This window comes from Drosophila navojoa, chromosome 5 (genome assembly GCF_054131105.1).
Source record: "Drosophila navojoa isolate 15081-1374.11 chromosome 5, UAZ_NAV_1.0, whole genome shotgun sequence".
Taxonomy (NCBI): Eukaryota; Metazoa; Arthropoda; class Insecta; order Diptera; family Drosophilidae; genus Drosophila; species Drosophila navojoa.
The window spans coordinates 7,848,968-7,863,737 of record NC_142893.1 but is presented as its reverse complement, the minus strand read 5'-3'; the positions used below and the strand labels follow the sequence as shown (position 1 = coordinate 7,863,737).

At 36.5% G+C, this 14,770-nt stretch overlaps 5 protein-coding genes and 1 long non-coding RNA gene across 9 annotated transcripts; 1 reads left to right on the top strand and 5 right to left on the bottom strand.

The window, feature by feature from the left end:
• Nucleotides 1-302: 302 nt before the first annotated feature.
• On the bottom strand, nt 303-2,711 carry LOC108653730 (Cytochrome P450 9h1). Its single transcript, XM_018104468.3, has 3 exons — nt 1,941-2,711; nt 923-1,577; nt 303-840 (listed from the first exon to the last, which is right to left on the bottom strand). The coding sequence occupies exons 1-3, from the start codon at nt 2,646-2,648 to the stop codon at nt 659-661; spliced, it is 1,545 nt and encodes a 514-aa protein (XP_017959957.3). The 5' UTR covers nt 2,649-2,711; the 3' UTR covers nt 303-658.
• A 1,073-nt stretch (nt 2,712-3,784) lies between these two features.
• Nucleotides 3,785-5,689, bottom strand: LOC149091004 (putative cytochrome P450 9h1). Its single transcript, XM_089261515.1, has 3 exons — nt 4,933-5,689; nt 4,198-4,867; nt 3,785-4,137 (listed from the first exon to the last, which is right to left on the bottom strand). Exons 1-3 carry the CDS (start codon nt 5,644-5,646, stop codon nt 3,965-3,967), a joined length of 1,557 nt encoding a protein of 518 aa, XP_089117641.1. The 5' UTR covers nt 5,647-5,689; the 3' UTR covers nt 3,785-3,964.
• A 1,563-nt stretch (nt 5,690-7,252) lies between these two features.
• On the bottom strand, nt 7,253-7,650 carry LOC149091003 (uncharacterized). 2 transcript variants are annotated; one of them, XR_016197107.1, is made up of 2 exons: nt 7,511-7,650; nt 7,253-7,445 (listed from the first exon to the last, which is right to left on the bottom strand). It is a non-coding gene; the product is annotated as an uncharacterized LOC149091003 (long non-coding RNA). The 2 variants fall into 2 exon arrangements; XR_016197106.1 differs by having other exon boundaries at nt 7,253-7,450; nt 7,511-7,632.
• Nucleotides 7,389-9,387, top strand: Or49b (Odorant receptor 49b). Its single transcript, XM_018104489.2, has 6 exons — nt 7,389-7,821; nt 8,312-8,582; nt 8,648-8,747; nt 8,825-8,926; nt 8,999-9,106; nt 9,186-9,387. Exons 1-6 carry the CDS (start codon nt 7,389-7,391, stop codon nt 9,285-9,287), a joined length of 1,116 nt encoding a protein of 371 aa, XP_017959978.1. The 3' UTR covers nt 9,288-9,387.
• Nucleotides 9,388-10,877: 1,490 nt separating this feature from the next.
• Nucleotides 10,878-12,001, bottom strand: LOC108653733 (antigen 5 like allergen Cul n 1). 2 transcript variants are annotated; one of them, XM_018104473.3, is made up of 3 exons: nt 11,832-12,001; nt 11,328-11,758; nt 10,878-11,269 (listed from the first exon to the last, which is right to left on the bottom strand). In XM_018104473.3, the coding sequence occupies exons 1-3, from the start codon at nt 11,964-11,966 to the stop codon at nt 10,954-10,956; spliced, it is 882 nt and encodes a 293-aa protein (XP_017959962.1). In that variant the 5' UTR covers nt 11,967-12,001; the 3' UTR covers nt 10,878-10,953. The 2 variants fall into 2 exon arrangements, with proteins under 2 accessions (XP_017959962.1, XP_017959963.1); XM_018104474.3 differs by having other exon boundaries at nt 10,878-11,248; nt 11,832-11,999.
• A 671-nt stretch (nt 12,002-12,672) lies between these two features.
• Nucleotides 12,673-13,887, bottom strand: antr (antares). Of its 2 annotated transcripts, none has more exons than XM_018102918.3 (3): nt 13,706-13,887; nt 13,253-13,653; nt 12,673-13,127 (listed from the first exon to the last, which is right to left on the bottom strand). In XM_018102918.3, exons 1-3 carry the CDS (start codon nt 13,829-13,831, stop codon nt 12,788-12,790), a joined length of 867 nt encoding a protein of 288 aa, XP_017958407.1. In that variant the 5' UTR covers nt 13,832-13,887; the 3' UTR covers nt 12,673-12,787. The 2 variants fall into 2 exon arrangements, with proteins under 2 accessions (XP_017958407.1, XP_089118504.1); XM_089262378.1 differs by having other exon boundaries at nt 13,253-13,650.
• Nucleotides 13,888-14,770: the final 883 nt, after the last annotated feature.

Here is a 14,770-nt window from a genome sequence, read left to right as displayed (position 1 = left end):
GCAGCAGCTGCAGCATTTCTTCAGTCTGTCAGATCTGATGGTGGGAGGAAAGTGTTTGATCGTGTAGGACTTGGAGGAAATACTTCGGGGGAATTTATAGAGGATTACTGGTAAGAAATACTTGGAGAAAACAGAGGAAATTCTTGGAAGAAATACTCAACTCTGCTGCCACCGCCGCAGCGCAATGAATACTTGCATTCAATTAGAATCCACAATGGCCGCTCTCACTCTCTCTTCCCGTCTCTGGCAGCAGCGGCAGGCTGACTGTCTAATCCTCTCTTATAGTCCACAGACTTTTGACCTAATATTTTTCAGTGTATTAATTATTCCTTTTATTCAACTAGAGAATCAATTCAATAAACGGAAGCTGCGCACTTCAGTTTCGATTAGTTGCGTATCAAAACTTTTGCTTTGATGCATTTGCATTAATTAGAACAACAACAAATTCCATTAAATAAAGCACGAGAGAGTATTTAGTGTAATTTCCTGTTCGCTGATTAATGAAATGCATTCAACGTGTGGCGCCAGACAAACTTTTAATTAGAATGGAAAATGAATAATTAGCTTAAAGTGCAGCAACTATTTGCTTAAAAAAAAATTTGTTATGCTGCAAAATTTAAATTAATCCAACTTTTAATTCATCAATTTTATATCGCATTCAGTTAACTGTTTCATTCTTTCTGGCCACATATTTAAGCCAAAATTTATCCTTGGGCGCCATTTGGAAGCCCATGATGTTGTTCATCATATCTAATGTTGTTTTTTTACACGGCAACAATTCGAACTTGAGCAGCTGATGATATATGATTGATTTGACCTCCATTAGAGCCATGCGATTGCCTGCAAGAAAAATAAATATTTAATATATATGTACATTCTTTTTAATTACATTTTAATTTCAGTTTTTATACGCTCCACTCACCGATGCAACTGCGTGGCCCAACACCGAATGGCATATATGTAAATGGTTTAATATCTTCTTTATTTTGCTCGGCAAAGCGTTCCGGTCGAAACTCTTCGGGATCGGGAAAATACTCCGGATCGTAGTGCAAGCCCGCAATGGGTATGAATACACGGTCACCCTTTTTCAGTGAGATGACAATCTCATTGTTCTCATCCCGTAAATCGATATCTGCGTTGCAAGCACGATCCGTTTGCGGTGCCGGCGGCCATTTGCGCAATGCTTCCGATACGACCATATCCATATACTTCATATGCATTAGACTATCGTAATCGAGGGGTTTTCCCTGCAGCTGCTGCTCCACATCCAAAATCTCTTCATAGAGCTGCTGTTGCACCGCCGGATTCATGCACAACTCATAGGTGACAAAGCACAGGCAGGTGGACACCGTCTCAAAGCCCGCAAAGAAGAAGAGCAAGCACTGAGCCAACAAATCATCATCTGTGAATTTTTTATTAGACTCCTCCGATTCGTTAACCTTGCGCTGTGCTTCCATTAGCAAGTGTATCATATCGGGTCGTATTATTGAATTCTTCACACGAAACTTAATGGCATCAAATACCAGAGATCTAAAGTAATTGATCATCTTTTCATCCAGAATGCTAAGGCCTAGGGACTGATAGATCGAATGATAATGTATTAATTAGTTTATGATAAGTAAAAGTGCTCTAGGCAAGGTTGGTCGACTAGGAGATATCCAGTACCCTATTAAGAGCTGATATAACCATTATTTGCTTATTTTTATGTATTGGCATTGCGGAAATGGGTTAAGTAAAAATACATATATATATTCGTACTGCGTCTATACGCAGTACAAATATAAATTTTAATTTTTAAGTTCTTAGCTTTTGCGCTACGAGATATCTGCGTTCATTTGGATAGATGGACAAACGTCCATGGCTAGAGAAACTCAGCTCATCATCCTAATCAAGAATATGTACATATTCTATTGGCTAAAGTATTACTACTCAATTTATACCTTCATCAACTTGGGCATAAACGTAAACAGCAACGCCTTCAGCATTGTGGCAGCGGTAATTGTGGTCACAGTTTGTCCGAGCTGAAAGAATTTGTTATTCTGCTCCTCGAACGAGTTGACCTTGATGCCAAAGGCAGCGGAGGCGATGACGTCGTTGGTGAAACGCGTGAAATAATCCTTCATCTCCAGCTCGATGCCATTGCCATTGGCGCTCTTCAGCTGATCCTCAATGTAGGCCACGCCCACCTCACTGCACGCATTAATCAGTTCGTACATCGCACGCATTTTGATGCCCGTGAATGTGGGCGATAATATACTGCGCATATCGCGCCATTCGCGATCTTTCAACTGCACCAGACTCTTCGACAGCAGCGTCTGGAACTGCTCGGATCCTGAATGATTGACGAAATGATCGAACTGCTTAACGCCCACACTCTTGATAAGCTCCAGATCGCGCAACACAAATATCGGATCACGTAAAAAGTATGCGCCATAGACTTTGGAGTCTTTGAATTGCTGATACTGTTCGATTTGCCTGACCAAATGCGGAGATAGGCCGAATAGCTCCTTGAAGCGCATATTACCCAGCAGCGGAGTGGGCTTTTCGTGGGGTATGCCCCGCTGCTCGAACGTCTGGTACTTGGCCACTGACCATTTGTAGAGTAATGCGCACAATACGATCACGAGCGTGCCGACAATCAAAAACATTTTGCTTCTATATCAGCTGTACTGAGCGCGGCGAGCTCTCGACTGTAACTGAGTCGGTCAATAATATGTAATAACAAAGCTCTAATATGACCTCATATCTGCCTCTCTCACCAGCTGCCGCTCCCACTAGCGCTACCTTTCGTTCTCTATATAATTTATATATAGAATTTTCAATGTCAGGGCTCTCTCTCTCTCTCTATGTCGTGCTCTCTCGAGCTCTCATGCTCTCTTGTTTACTTGACTGTTCACGCCTTCTTGCTATTTTTTTTAGCATTCTAAATACTCTAATCAATAGAGCTTTATGTTGAGTTTAACTGACTTGATGGTAGCTGAATACCTTAGAAATATTTTATATTTAAATATTTACATTTTTTATTTAATTATAATATTTTAAATACTTAGTATTTAATAAAAATTGTATATAACTATTTAAATTTGTAATAATAAGTTATATTGTATATAAGAATATTTATTTTATATAATCTATAGAAGAGCATAACAGCAGCAACTAGCCCAAAAGTTGTTTATAGTGTAGACAAAAATAAATAAATATAATTAATTACTCTATGAAACAGTATAAGAATATTAAATGCTCTAACTTTTGTGTGTGATATTAAAAAATAATAATAAAAATAATTAACCAAGCTTAAAATATAAAAATAAAAAAATTGTATAATATAAAATGAAAAATTTGAGCTCTCAAAAATCTATAGAAGACTTAGGCTCGCACAAGCGTAATTTCTTTTCACAGCTATTCCTCCAGCTATTGCAAAGTGTTTTTCGAAATGAGCACACCCTCTGCTAAATACCCTAAACAGATAAACAACAAATTACCAAGCAAAACGTTTTGATGATAAATATTTTTTTGTTTATAGCAATGTCTTATCTCTAGAGGTGCTGTTGTTGTCTAAATTTTACTGTTGAATTGTTTGATATGCTATCAGTGAGAATACGAAAAGATAGATTATAATATAGAATATATGTATATGATAATACAATATCAATTACCGTAGAGCTTAGATTAAATAACATTGAGCAAAAATAAAACAAATGGATAGGCTAACACATGATTCATAGTTTTATTCATTTATCAATCAAAAGTTCAAAGTAATCAAACTTTATTTACTTTTGCATAGATGATATTTATATTTATAAATTTGTCCAATATTCATTATATAAATCCATATACTTAAACGCCTTATCAGGCTTAAGCAGCTGATATTATCGTTTATTATTATAATCTTATCTTATCTACTTTTATAGCAAATGCAGCCAATATAGATTGTTGCCATAGAATCAACATTTCGCCTTTGTATTTAGTCCAATTTTCTGGGCACCAATTTCAGCCAAAACTTTTCCTTGGGCTGCATATGAAAACCCTTGAGGCTCTCCAGCATATTCTTGACCGTTTTCTCAGTTGGCAACAATTCAAATTTGCTAACCAAATGATAGATGATGGATTTGATTTCCATTAAAGCCATGCGATTGCCTGTAAAGAGAGTGCTTCAAATTAACATTTATTATTTTTTATTATGTATATTTTGTATACCTATGCAACTGCGTGGTCCCACGCCGAAAGGTAAATACGTAAAGGGTTTTATGTTCGCCCTGTTCTCATCCAAAAAGCGTTCCGGCTTGAAGACTTCTGGCTCTGGAAAATTGTGAGGATCGCGATGCAGCGCTATAATCGGTATTTGAATAATGTCGCCCTTTCGAAACTTGGCCAACAGTTCCTGATTCTCATCGTACATATCGATATCTTTGCCGCACATCCGATCCAAGCTGAACGCAGGCGGCCACATACGCAGCGCTTCGCATATGACCAAATCCAGATACTTCATCTTGGCCAACATATTGTAGCTGAGCGGCTGACCCTGCAGCTCCTGCTCCACGGCTGAAATCTCCTCATACAGTTTCGCCTGTACGTCCGGATTGCGACAGAGCTCATAGGTGAGAAAGCAGAGGCTAGTCGACATCACCTCGAAGCCCACGAAGAAGAACAGCAAACACTGCGCCAACAGATCCTCATCGTTGAACTCTGCGCGTTCCGTAGAGCTGTCCACTGTTTCATTCTGTTGAAATTGCCGCTTGGCCTCCAAAAGCAAATGGATCATATCGGGTCGTATTATGTTATGTTCTCTGCGATATTTCATGGCATCGAAAACGATACTACAAAAGTAATCGATTTTCTTGCCATTGAAGAGTTTGACGCGCAAGGCCTGAAATGGATTGGAATTACTTATATAAAAGGTAAATGATAATAATAATAATAATAACAGTCTACCTTCATAACCCTCGGCATAATGCCATACAGTATAACCTTGATTAGGGATAGAAACGAGAAATGCATCACGGAGTTGGCTAGCGTATAGAACTGATTATTTTTATCCACAAACGAATTGACCTTGATGCCAAACGCTGCCGATGCAATAACATCGTTGGCAAATCTTCCAAAATAATCCTTCATTTCCAGGTCGATCTCTCGCTTGTTGCTCTTAAGTAGCTCGGCTTCTAAATAACGTCCACCCTCCACACTGCACTCGTTGATCAGCTCGAACATCGCCTTCAATTTGCTGCCCGTAAAGGATGGAGTTAGCGTATTACGCATTTCCCTCCACTTGTCGTCCTTCAGTCCGTTCAGACTCTTCGAGAAGATTGTTTCACCCGTCTCGGGTATCATTGGCCGATGATTGATGAAATGCTCAAAGTCCTGGATGCCCACACGTTTGATCAGCTCCACATCATGTAATATAAAGAATGGTTCGCGCAGATTGTAAAAGCCGTAGATCTTGTGATGCCTCAACGCGATGTTCTGTTCGATGAGATGCTTCAGAAACGATTTACGTCCCAGTAAAACACGCACACTTAAATTCCCCAGTAAGGGTCTCGGTTTGCCATGCGCCACGCCACGCTCCTCGAAGGTCTTATATGGATCCATGGCATATTTGTAGAGCAGCACCAGCAGTACCAGCAAAAAGGTGACGATTATCAAAACCATCTCGAACTGGTTGCATCCAAAGTTCGTCTATAACTAAATATAAAATCCAACTAAAAATGAAATATATTTTGGGCACTCGGGATGTACTTAATCGAAGGCATAATCTAAATGAAAGATAATTATCATATGTAAACACTGATTTATTGGGTATGCCAAAAAAGACAAACGTTTAGTTAAATATTTAAGGCAATGTAGTTTTATATTGATATTTTTAGATATAAATATTTATTATTATTTCAATTATTTATGAATTTTTATATTGTTGAAGGCCTTTGTCGATCTGGCTTAACAAATTGTTATTTAGAATTAATTCTTGATAACAATAAATAATAAAATAAATTTTATTTTAAATGTTCGTTCATATATAAATTATTTAATTTTTGTTATTTATGTTTTTATAAACATTTATTTTTTTACCATTTATTTATGTTTAAAATATATTTATTAAGTTTTTACATTTTTTATTTTATTTTTATTATTACGAAATTAACATTTGTATTAATAAAATTGCATTTAAATTAAATGCAAATTAATTCAATTTAAGGCTTTGACCTCTGCCATACCCAAACAATATATTTTATATTTTTAACTTCCCATAATGTAAATGCAAATTAATAAAGAGTATTCAAATGGGCAATTTGAGTAAATAAATATTATACTATTTATCTCTGGCTATGAAAACAATATTGTTTAGTTTTGCCTAATCAACTAAATGGTGAAATTTCGCTGATTGCTGTGTAAATAAATAAACATGCATATATATCTATATACAATGATATATTCTACATATACTCATTACAGTTACAATTGTCAATGCAACCAATTTATTATCAACTATGATGGAAAATTATCAATCGTGGCTGATTGCTCTGCTGTAATTATATAAACATTGTCTATCAAATAGACTATGAGACAGAATATTTGTGACTAGCATAATATCACACACAGGCACAAACACAGATTAAATTTATTTATTCAGTAAAAAGCTTTACCAAACAGCAAATATATGATTTTCCATATTTTCTGCACACTTTTTCATAATCGATAAAAAAGAATGCAAACAAAAGTTAAGCAAAAAATAATACAAAAAATTGGTATAATATTTCAGGTAATCAAATAAAATGCCAAATCATGTGCAGCAATTTGGGCTACTGAAAAATGCATTCAGGATGAATTGGCGGGCTACAGCTGACTAGTTGATACACGCTCGAGTTGATATCAAGTAAGAAGTATTCCAAGTAAGAAGTATTCCATTGGAATTTATAGCAGTTAGTTAAGTCTTAAGGAATTTTTGTGCATTCTCTAAAAGAATAAGCTAATCTACATATTTAATAATAACCGTGCTCCCAAAGCACTAGGACAGATAGTCCCAGTAAATAAATACCCATCTATAGAAGACTTCATAGCTTTCCTTTTTTTTATAATTTTTTTTTTTTTTATAAAAAATATTGTATATTTTATTAAACAAGTTTTTTGCCCAGATTAGGTAAAACTTTATAAAATTATAAATTACAAATCTTTCACTTTGACTTCTCAACAAAACGAATATACCCTCATCTTCACCCCCTGAGCGAGCATTGCAAAATGAAGAAAATTACATTAAAAATTGTGCCTGGGAGCGCTTGCAAGGCGTGGCATGAGTCAGGGCAGCACAACAAAATTATAATAACTATTGCATAACCTTGGGCAAAGATATAAAAGTCAGCCGAGTGCACATATCGACAAATAGTTGAGCTGCCAATATGCTCGAGGACATCCAATTGATTTACATGAATGTGCGCATATTGCGCTTCTGGGCGCTGCTCTACGATAAGAATGTGAAACGCTACATTTGCCTAGCACTGAGCATTATCCATGTGCTCACCCAGATCCTCTACATGTGCACGACGAACGAGGGCATCACGGGCATCATTCGCAACTCCTATATGCTGGTGCTCTGGATAAACACGGTGCTGCGCGCGTACCTACTTCTGTTCGATCAGCAGAGCTATATTCAGCTGATCAGCGATCTGAGGAGCTCGTACTATGAGCTGGCGCGCATGGATGATCGCTATATAGCCCACCTGTTGGCCAAGATGATTCGACAGGGTCGACTTATGGCGCGTGGGAATCTCTTCTTTGGACTGCTCACCTGCATTGGCTTTGGTCTGTATCCGCTGAGCTCCACTGAGAGGGGTGAGTGGGGAGTTGTTGGAAGGGAAAGTTGAGCTTTGCATTCATTTTGGTAAATTTGAGATGAGGACAGCTTTTAAAGTAAAGGTTTAACTAGGTAAATCTTAAGTAATATTTATACATACAAAAGTTTTGTTTACCAAAAAATTGTCTTTTCTAAAATTAATGCAAAGCTTCAACTAATGTCATTCATCCATTAACTTTAATCACCTTTGAAAGCTCTGATACTCTTGATCAATAGACAGCTTTCATTCGTAACCTTATATTATAATATTTAAGCGCTTACTCTAAATACTTCGCATCAACTAAAATTAATCAAAAGCTTCGGCTAATGTCATTATGTTGAAATTCGAATTACCTTCGAACATTTTCTCCACAAAAGTTAATCAAGAGGGTAAAATTCTGCCGTTATCTGGCCACAAAATTAATCCAAATAAGCTTCAACCTAATGTCATTATCTGGCCCTAATCAAATCACCTTTGAGCACTTGCAGTTCTGCCCTTTGGCAGCAAGATACCGGGCGTGAATGAATATGCCACACCCTACTATCAAATTTGGTTCGTCTTTCACATGCTCATCACACCGATGGGCTGCTGCATGTATATACCCTATACGAGTCTCTGTGTGGCCTTCATTATGTTCGGCATTGTGATGTGCCAGTCGCTGCAGCATCGTTTGCGACGTCTCAGGCAGCGTTTGCTCAATCCCCAGCAGCTCTCGCTGGAAATAATCGAATGCATTATCTATCATCAGCGGATCATTGAGTAAGCTGTAAAAAGATGAAGAAGAGCAAGTTTGCAGATATTCAATGAACTCTCCCATCTACTAGCTATGTACAGACCATCAATAAGCTGACTACTTATATATTTCTGGTGGAATTTTTGGCCTTTGGTGCGCTGCTCTGTGCGCTGCTCTTCATGCTGATGTTTGTAAGTGCGTTTGTGTGTGTGTGTGCGAGGATTTGCCATGCTTGCAGTATATATGTGTGTATGTATGCCGTTTCTAGGTGGACTCGTCTGCACATATAGCCATTGTGAGTGCGTATATAAACATGATACTCGCACAGATATTGGCACTCTATTGGTATGCCAATGAGCTGAGGGAGCAGGTGAATTGATGTACTTGTACTTGTAGTTGTTGTTGTTGTAGTTGTCTAACGGGTATTTGTAATATATTCCAGAATCTGGCCATCGCTGTGGCTGCCTACGAGACGGAGTGGTTCACCTTTGACGTGAAGGTACGCAAGAATATACAATTTATGATACTGCGAGCACAACGTCCGGCATCGGTAAGCGCTGTGACTAAAATTAACTAAACTACTATTGCTAATCAAATTTGCAATCATTTTCCTTCTCTTTGCATGCCAGGTATTGCTGGGTAATATTCGCCCCATAACATTGGAGTTGTTTCAGAATCTACTTAATACAACTTATACAGTTTTTACGGTACTTAAGCGTATTTACGGTTGAAATGCGGGGAAATTGCGCATACGACAGGCGGGCCTTAGATATCAAATATAAATACATAAACTAGTATTAATAAATTTTTAAAAATATTTCTGTTTGATAGCTTAGAGTAGTTTTGGCTTTTAAAATTATATTAATTATATTATTGTTTTTAATATATATGAATATTTATATATTTATTTATATATTTGTTTTTAATATACCTATGTATGTCATATTTTCACATACTTTTTTTTGCAATTAATGTATTATTTACAATAAATAGCTGTTAATTTATGGCACTCTACAAAAGGCTTTAAAAATTAATGACGTACACATGCGCAACTAATAACAAAAAATTTTAAATATATATAAAGTTATATCCACGCATAAAAAATATTGAAATGTTGCATAATTAAATAGTTAGCATGCCTTTTACAATTAATGCGCATTGTTTTTTAAATAAATGCCCAATAACAACAACAAATATGCTCTGATTTCATTTAATAAATTGCTGTGAAAAATTATTGTGCAACATTTTTCATTTGTCAGATTTTTTCAAGCGTTTTTTATGAAAATTATATTTTATTTAATGCGAACACATTTTGCTGCTCATCACTTGCGGTTGTCGCGTATTCTTGTTGTGTTTGCATTTATTTGTATTCATTTTTTTTATTGTTCTCTTTCTCCATGCCCTTTAACACCCCACTTAAAAATGGAAGAAGAAAAAAGAGCGCATCAAATTGAGGAAGGTGTGGCAAGAGAGCGATAAAAGTTGTTTGCTGAAGTTGTCAACGCTGAACGCGATGCTGAATTGTCGACAAACTTTGCACCACACTGACTTTGAGTGGCATGCCAGAGCACAACCACCTGCAGCAGCGCAGCGAACACAAAGGTGGCAGCTAAAGAAAAAATAAATAAATAAAGGGGAACAACTGTCGGCAGCTGTAAGCGAAGCACAAACAACAAGAGTCGAATACATTTCAATCTAAAAACAAATTAAAAACAAAACTAAAGTTTATTGGAAGTCACTTCAAAATATATATATTATGCCAATCAGCATTTTTCCAACTTGTAAGCAAATTATATGTCCAACTACCATATAGAATATTCTGCATATTTTCATAAATTTACAAAAATATTTTATCAATATATTTTTTATTTATAAAACGTATTTTTTTCTAATATTTATAAAATATATTTATAATATCTAAACAATTTTATTTAATTTATATAAATATTTTATTTAATCTTGTATTTATAAATATATTTTTGTCAAACCTTACATATTTTTTAAATATATATTAAAATACAACAAACGTAATGTATTTATAAAATATTATAAATAAAGTATAAAGTATGATAAATTTTTAAGGTTAGTGAATACTTTAAAAATACGGATAAAGTATATGTATTTAAAAAAATGTTGTTTATTTTACTAACAAAACTATATATTTTATTTTTGCATATGCATATGCATATTTATTTATTATTTTCTTATTTATATATTTTTTAAATTATTATTGTTATTGTATAATTTTTATTTATTTATTTTTTATTCTTTTAAAAAATATATATTTTACTCCAAAAGAAACCACATTTTTAAAATGAAAATTAATTTTTATTTTTATATTTAACCATCAGTGCATATCATATACATACATCATATATTCAAATATAGTATGACCTTTTAGTAGAAACTTAAGCCAACTATGCCATAATTTTCGTATATCTCGTTGATGGAGCACAGATTGATGAATTGCGGATTCCGTCCGGAGCGGCAGTCGATGGCCGCCCTATCGCCGCTCTGATAAACCGGCGCATTCACATCGTTGCCCCGGACAAAATTACAGGTCATATACTGATGCGTACTGAGCACCCATTGGCCCTCATTGTTGCTGGTGTTGCGCGTCTGACGGAGTATGCCGCACCCGACGTGGGTGGTGCTGTCCCTGACCAGTTGTGTGAAGTACGCGATGCACTTGCTAATACGGAAATGCAAAATTCTTTCAGATTCAATCAGGACTGCACAGCGAACCCATCACCTGCGTCAGCCAGTCTTACCTGTTGGCTGGCGGACTGTAGGCCATAATGTCACGCATGCTGCACTCCTTGTATTCGCCGAACATTTGCTCCAGCGTCGCCTTGATCACCTCATCCTCGGTATGGTATTCAGTGGGACCGCTTGTTGCCGTGCCATCGTTTGGCGTACCCTGCCAGCCGCCCTCGGCCACCACCTGGGCGACATTGCGAAAATGATCGCTGTTGCGGCAATGATCATTGACCAGGGCACAGCGCTTCACATTCAGTTCCGCAAAGCTGGCCAGCTCCGGGTCCCATTGGAGCGTGGCCATGCGTGTGGCCGGATTGAAACCCACTAGATTACCGCCTGCGATCCGATCACGGTATTCGTTCATTTCATTGAGAATCATATTCCGTCTATCTGGCGTAATACGCACCACATGCGCATCCGGACTGCAGGTATCTGCCAGTTCCTGCAAAAATCTTCCGCACTTTAATGTCGACGATACGAGTGGGGGGGTTTTTTTTTTTCCTCATCGAACTTACACCAAAATTACTGCAGGCAATGTGCTTCTCGGGTCCCGGACAGAGCGTAGGATCACAATAGTCAAAGGCCGGAATCCTTGGCCAAATGCAGCACAACTGCCACAGTGCAGCCAACAGCCAGTTAGTCCACAACATTTCGCTAACGCAGCCAATTTGCTCAGCTCTGGCCCCGGAGCACACTCTCTTATAGAGTTGGTCAGCAAATCGATTTGTCAACGCCAAAGCGTTGCTATCTCGCTCAAGACCAACCAGAATCAAAAGCACACACACACACCTGGTCCATTGTCCATTGGCCACGGTCATGGCCACAACCGCATAATATTTAGACAATTAATTAATTCATTTCATTTTGATACCCTCAACCCATTGAAAATCAGCAAAATCAGGGTATACTAGTTTTGTGTAAATGTATGTAACCGACAGAAAACAGAGGCGTAGCACACCCCATAAATCAAATATGTATATTCCTGATCAGGATGACGAGCCGAGCTGCTCTAGTCCTGTTCGTCCGTCCGTCTCTGCAATCTTATGAACGCAAAGATCTCGTAATCCACAAAAGGTAGAGGCTTGATATTGTACATGTATACTCGTGTACAACATATACAACAGGAGCTCATAATATTTTTCCCTCAACTCAACACATTTCCTAATCAATAATTTGACTTTGTATTTTGTAGCTTCAATACTTTTAGAGCTAGAGATTGCAGAGTTATTCTGTGTAGATCCATGTATCGAATGGACAGACTTTATAATTTTCAGATTTTGTATACCATGCACACTTCATTAAAAATTAAAAAAAAATGTTATCGCATTCTGAGAGTTTCATATATAGTAGTCTGTCTGCTACAGGATTTATTATTAGGATGTGTGTTCACATAAAAGGAGCGTAGAATAATTAGAATATTAGTACATTGAAGGGTACAGGAGACAGTAATTTTCTCATATGTTCTTGCCTTTTAGGTTATTTTAACTATGTCCACGATTAACGGTTCTTTTAGAATATCTCTGTGATTATAGTCCAGGCTACGTTTTGGCGGTATATAATTATTTTCGACTGGTTCACTGGGCTTGCATAAAAACTCGTATACGAAATCCCTTCCTTGGTTGCATCTATCTCCTGGCACTGTACTGATTGTATAAGGTACGCCACTATTGACGTTAGCTCGATTTAAATTGCAAATCAGATCTGCTGCAGCGGTATTCCCATTCTCATTTAAAGTGGCGACTATCACACATCCAACTTTATTGCAATGATCCTCGAGTAGAGGCGTGAAGTGACCTAGGCAGGTTGTGTTCCTAACATAATAAAGATAAATAAAATGCAAAAAGAGTTAACTACAAATATTTCAAAAGGTATTTTCAATACAACAAAATGAATCACCATTAGATCTAAATGAATTATGATCGTTTGTAGTACTCACTTCACATTCTTTCGCGTTATTAAGCCCTCTCCACTCAGTTTACAACCCAACATATCTCGAATCCAAATGTTGAGTAGATCCTTAACGGCAGACTTCTGAGTTACTTCTTTTACAAAATGGGTCCCGATTCGCACAGAGGCCACATAATGATATGCCTTGGAGTTGGAACAGTATTGCCCAGTGGTATCACACGTAAACGCTAGCTTTTCGGCTGTCTCGACGAGAAAGTCATCCCACGTGAGGGTCGGCATATTGGCTGCCGCTGGGAAATCAAATAGCCCACTGGCCACCAAGTTGCGCGCGTAATTCAAACGAAACAGTACGTCCTCCCTCAGACTTCCGTCAATGGAAATTAAACGATATTTTTTATCGCCACATCGCTTATGGAATGACTCTAACTTCTGAAAACTTATTTAAATACAAAACAAATAATAATTATATCTATGTTTTTACCCTTTTAAAGCACAGCACATGTGTGGTTCCATTGGAGCAGTATTGCTGAAATGGACAAGCTACTGCAGCCGTACTACGGACAATTGACAGCAGTCCTAGCAGTGGAAACACCAAATTCCTTCTCATTTTTACGTGGCAAACTGCGCGAAAGTCTTGGGAGTTATATTCAGGTCTTGATTTGACTATGGGCTTATACAACCTCGAGGCATTAGCCTAATGAACCATGCACTGTTGCAGATGAATCACTTGGCTATGCTGATTAAAGCATGCTGCAGCGGATTAGGCTAAAACTATATATTATATTAAAGCTACATATAATATAATGTACTAAATCTTTAACGGCAGTTGACAAATAATTTTAGCTTTGCTCTAGACTTTGTCTTTATAGAGTTTGCATTATTTAGAAGTGTTCAGAAATTGATATGATATATGAGTGATAAATTATTTGATGACATAGATAATCAAATATGGAAAAAAAAGAGAAGAGAGACAAACGAAATAATTAACGAAAGATAAACATACACATTGACAGACTCAAGCCTAATCAACTAATTATTGATAGGGTATGTGTAAGTATACTGATAAGATATATATCTTATGAGTTAGCAAATGTGTTCTTGATTCTCATACATGCATAAATTATATTTAACTATATATGAAAATTCAGAAAAGCAATCAGACAGACAATGTTTTGATTTATCTATTATTATAAAGTAATTCCTATGATATTTTATACAATCTCCATATTAAAAAGTATCATTAAAATCCAAAAACATAATTGAATTCCTATTTATAACATATTTAATTGGAAATCTATTTATCTATCGATCTTATATAACATATCTATCAAACTACCTTATTCTGTTCAATTTAGCATGTGATTCTACGAGTGATTTATTTGCCATAAATAAGCTAATGTTATTTATCAATCAAATCCAATACATTTTTAATATATAAATAGATAGTTTAACATATTTAAGCAAGAACATATATCTATATATATCTATCATACATCTATCATTCTAATTTACATTAAATAAAAATATTTAATACTTATGTCTTCCC

Excerpts from the sequence above, each read along its gene's own strand:
- LOC108653730 (XM_018104468.3), bottom strand. The coding sequence starts at position 2,648 with ATGTTTTTGATTGTCGGCACGCTCGTGATCGTATTGTGCGCATTACTC. Across the intron at positions 1,578-1,940 it reads TTATGCCCAAGTTGATGAAG|TCCCTAGGCCTTAGCATTCT; the intron begins GTATAAATTGAG and ends TCGATCTATCAG. Across the intron at positions 841-922 it reads TGGGCCACGCAGTTGCATCG|GCAATCGCATGGCTCTAATG; the intron begins GTGAGTGGAGCG and ends TTTTTCTTGCAG.
- LOC149091004 (XM_089261515.1), bottom strand. The coding sequence starts at position 5,646 with ATGGTTTTGATAATCGTCACCTTTTTGCTGGTACTGCTGGTGCTGCTC. Across the intron at positions 4,868-4,932 it reads TTATGCCGAGGGTTATGAAG|GCCTTGCGCGTCAAACTCTT; the intron begins GTAGACTGTTAT and ends AATCCATTTCAG. Across the intron at positions 4,138-4,197 it reads GGGACCACGCAGTTGCATAG|GCAATCGCATGGCTTTAATG; the intron begins GTATACAAAATA and ends CTCTCTTTACAG.
- Or49b (XM_018104489.2), top strand. The coding sequence starts at position 7,389 with ATGCTCGAGGACATCCAATTGATTTACATGAATGTGCGCATATTGCGC. Across the intron at positions 7,822-8,311 it reads GCTGAGCTCCACTGAGAGGG|TTCTGCCCTTTGGCAGCAAG; the intron begins GTGAGTGGGGAG and ends GAGCACTTGCAG. Across the intron at positions 8,583-8,647 it reads TATCATCAGCGGATCATTGA|CTATGTACAGACCATCAATA; the intron begins GTAAGCTGTAAA and ends CCCATCTACTAG.
- LOC108653733 (XM_018104473.3), bottom strand. The coding sequence starts at position 11,966 with ATGTTGTGGACTAACTGGCTGTTGGCTGCACTGTGGCAGTTGTGCTGC. Across the intron at positions 11,759-11,831 it reads TTGCCTGCAGTAATTTTGGT|GAACTGGCAGATACCTGCAG; the intron begins GTAAGTTCGATG and ends AGATTTTTGCAG. Across the intron at positions 11,270-11,327 it reads TACAGTCCGCCAGCCAACAG|AATTTTGCATTTCCGTATTA; the intron begins GTAAGACTGGCT and ends TGAATCTGAAAG.
- antr (XM_018102918.3), bottom strand. The coding sequence starts at position 13,831 with ATGAGAAGGAATTTGGTGTTTCCACTGCTAGGACTGCTGTCAATTGTC. Across the intron at positions 13,654-13,705 it reads ATGTGCTGTGCTTTAAAAGG|AAGTTAGAGTCATTCCATAA; the intron begins GTAAAAACATAG and ends ATAAGTTTTCAG. Across the intron at positions 13,128-13,252 it reads ATAACGCGAAAGAATGTGAA|GAACACAACCTGCCTAGGTC; the intron begins GTGAGTACTACA and ends TTATTATGTTAG.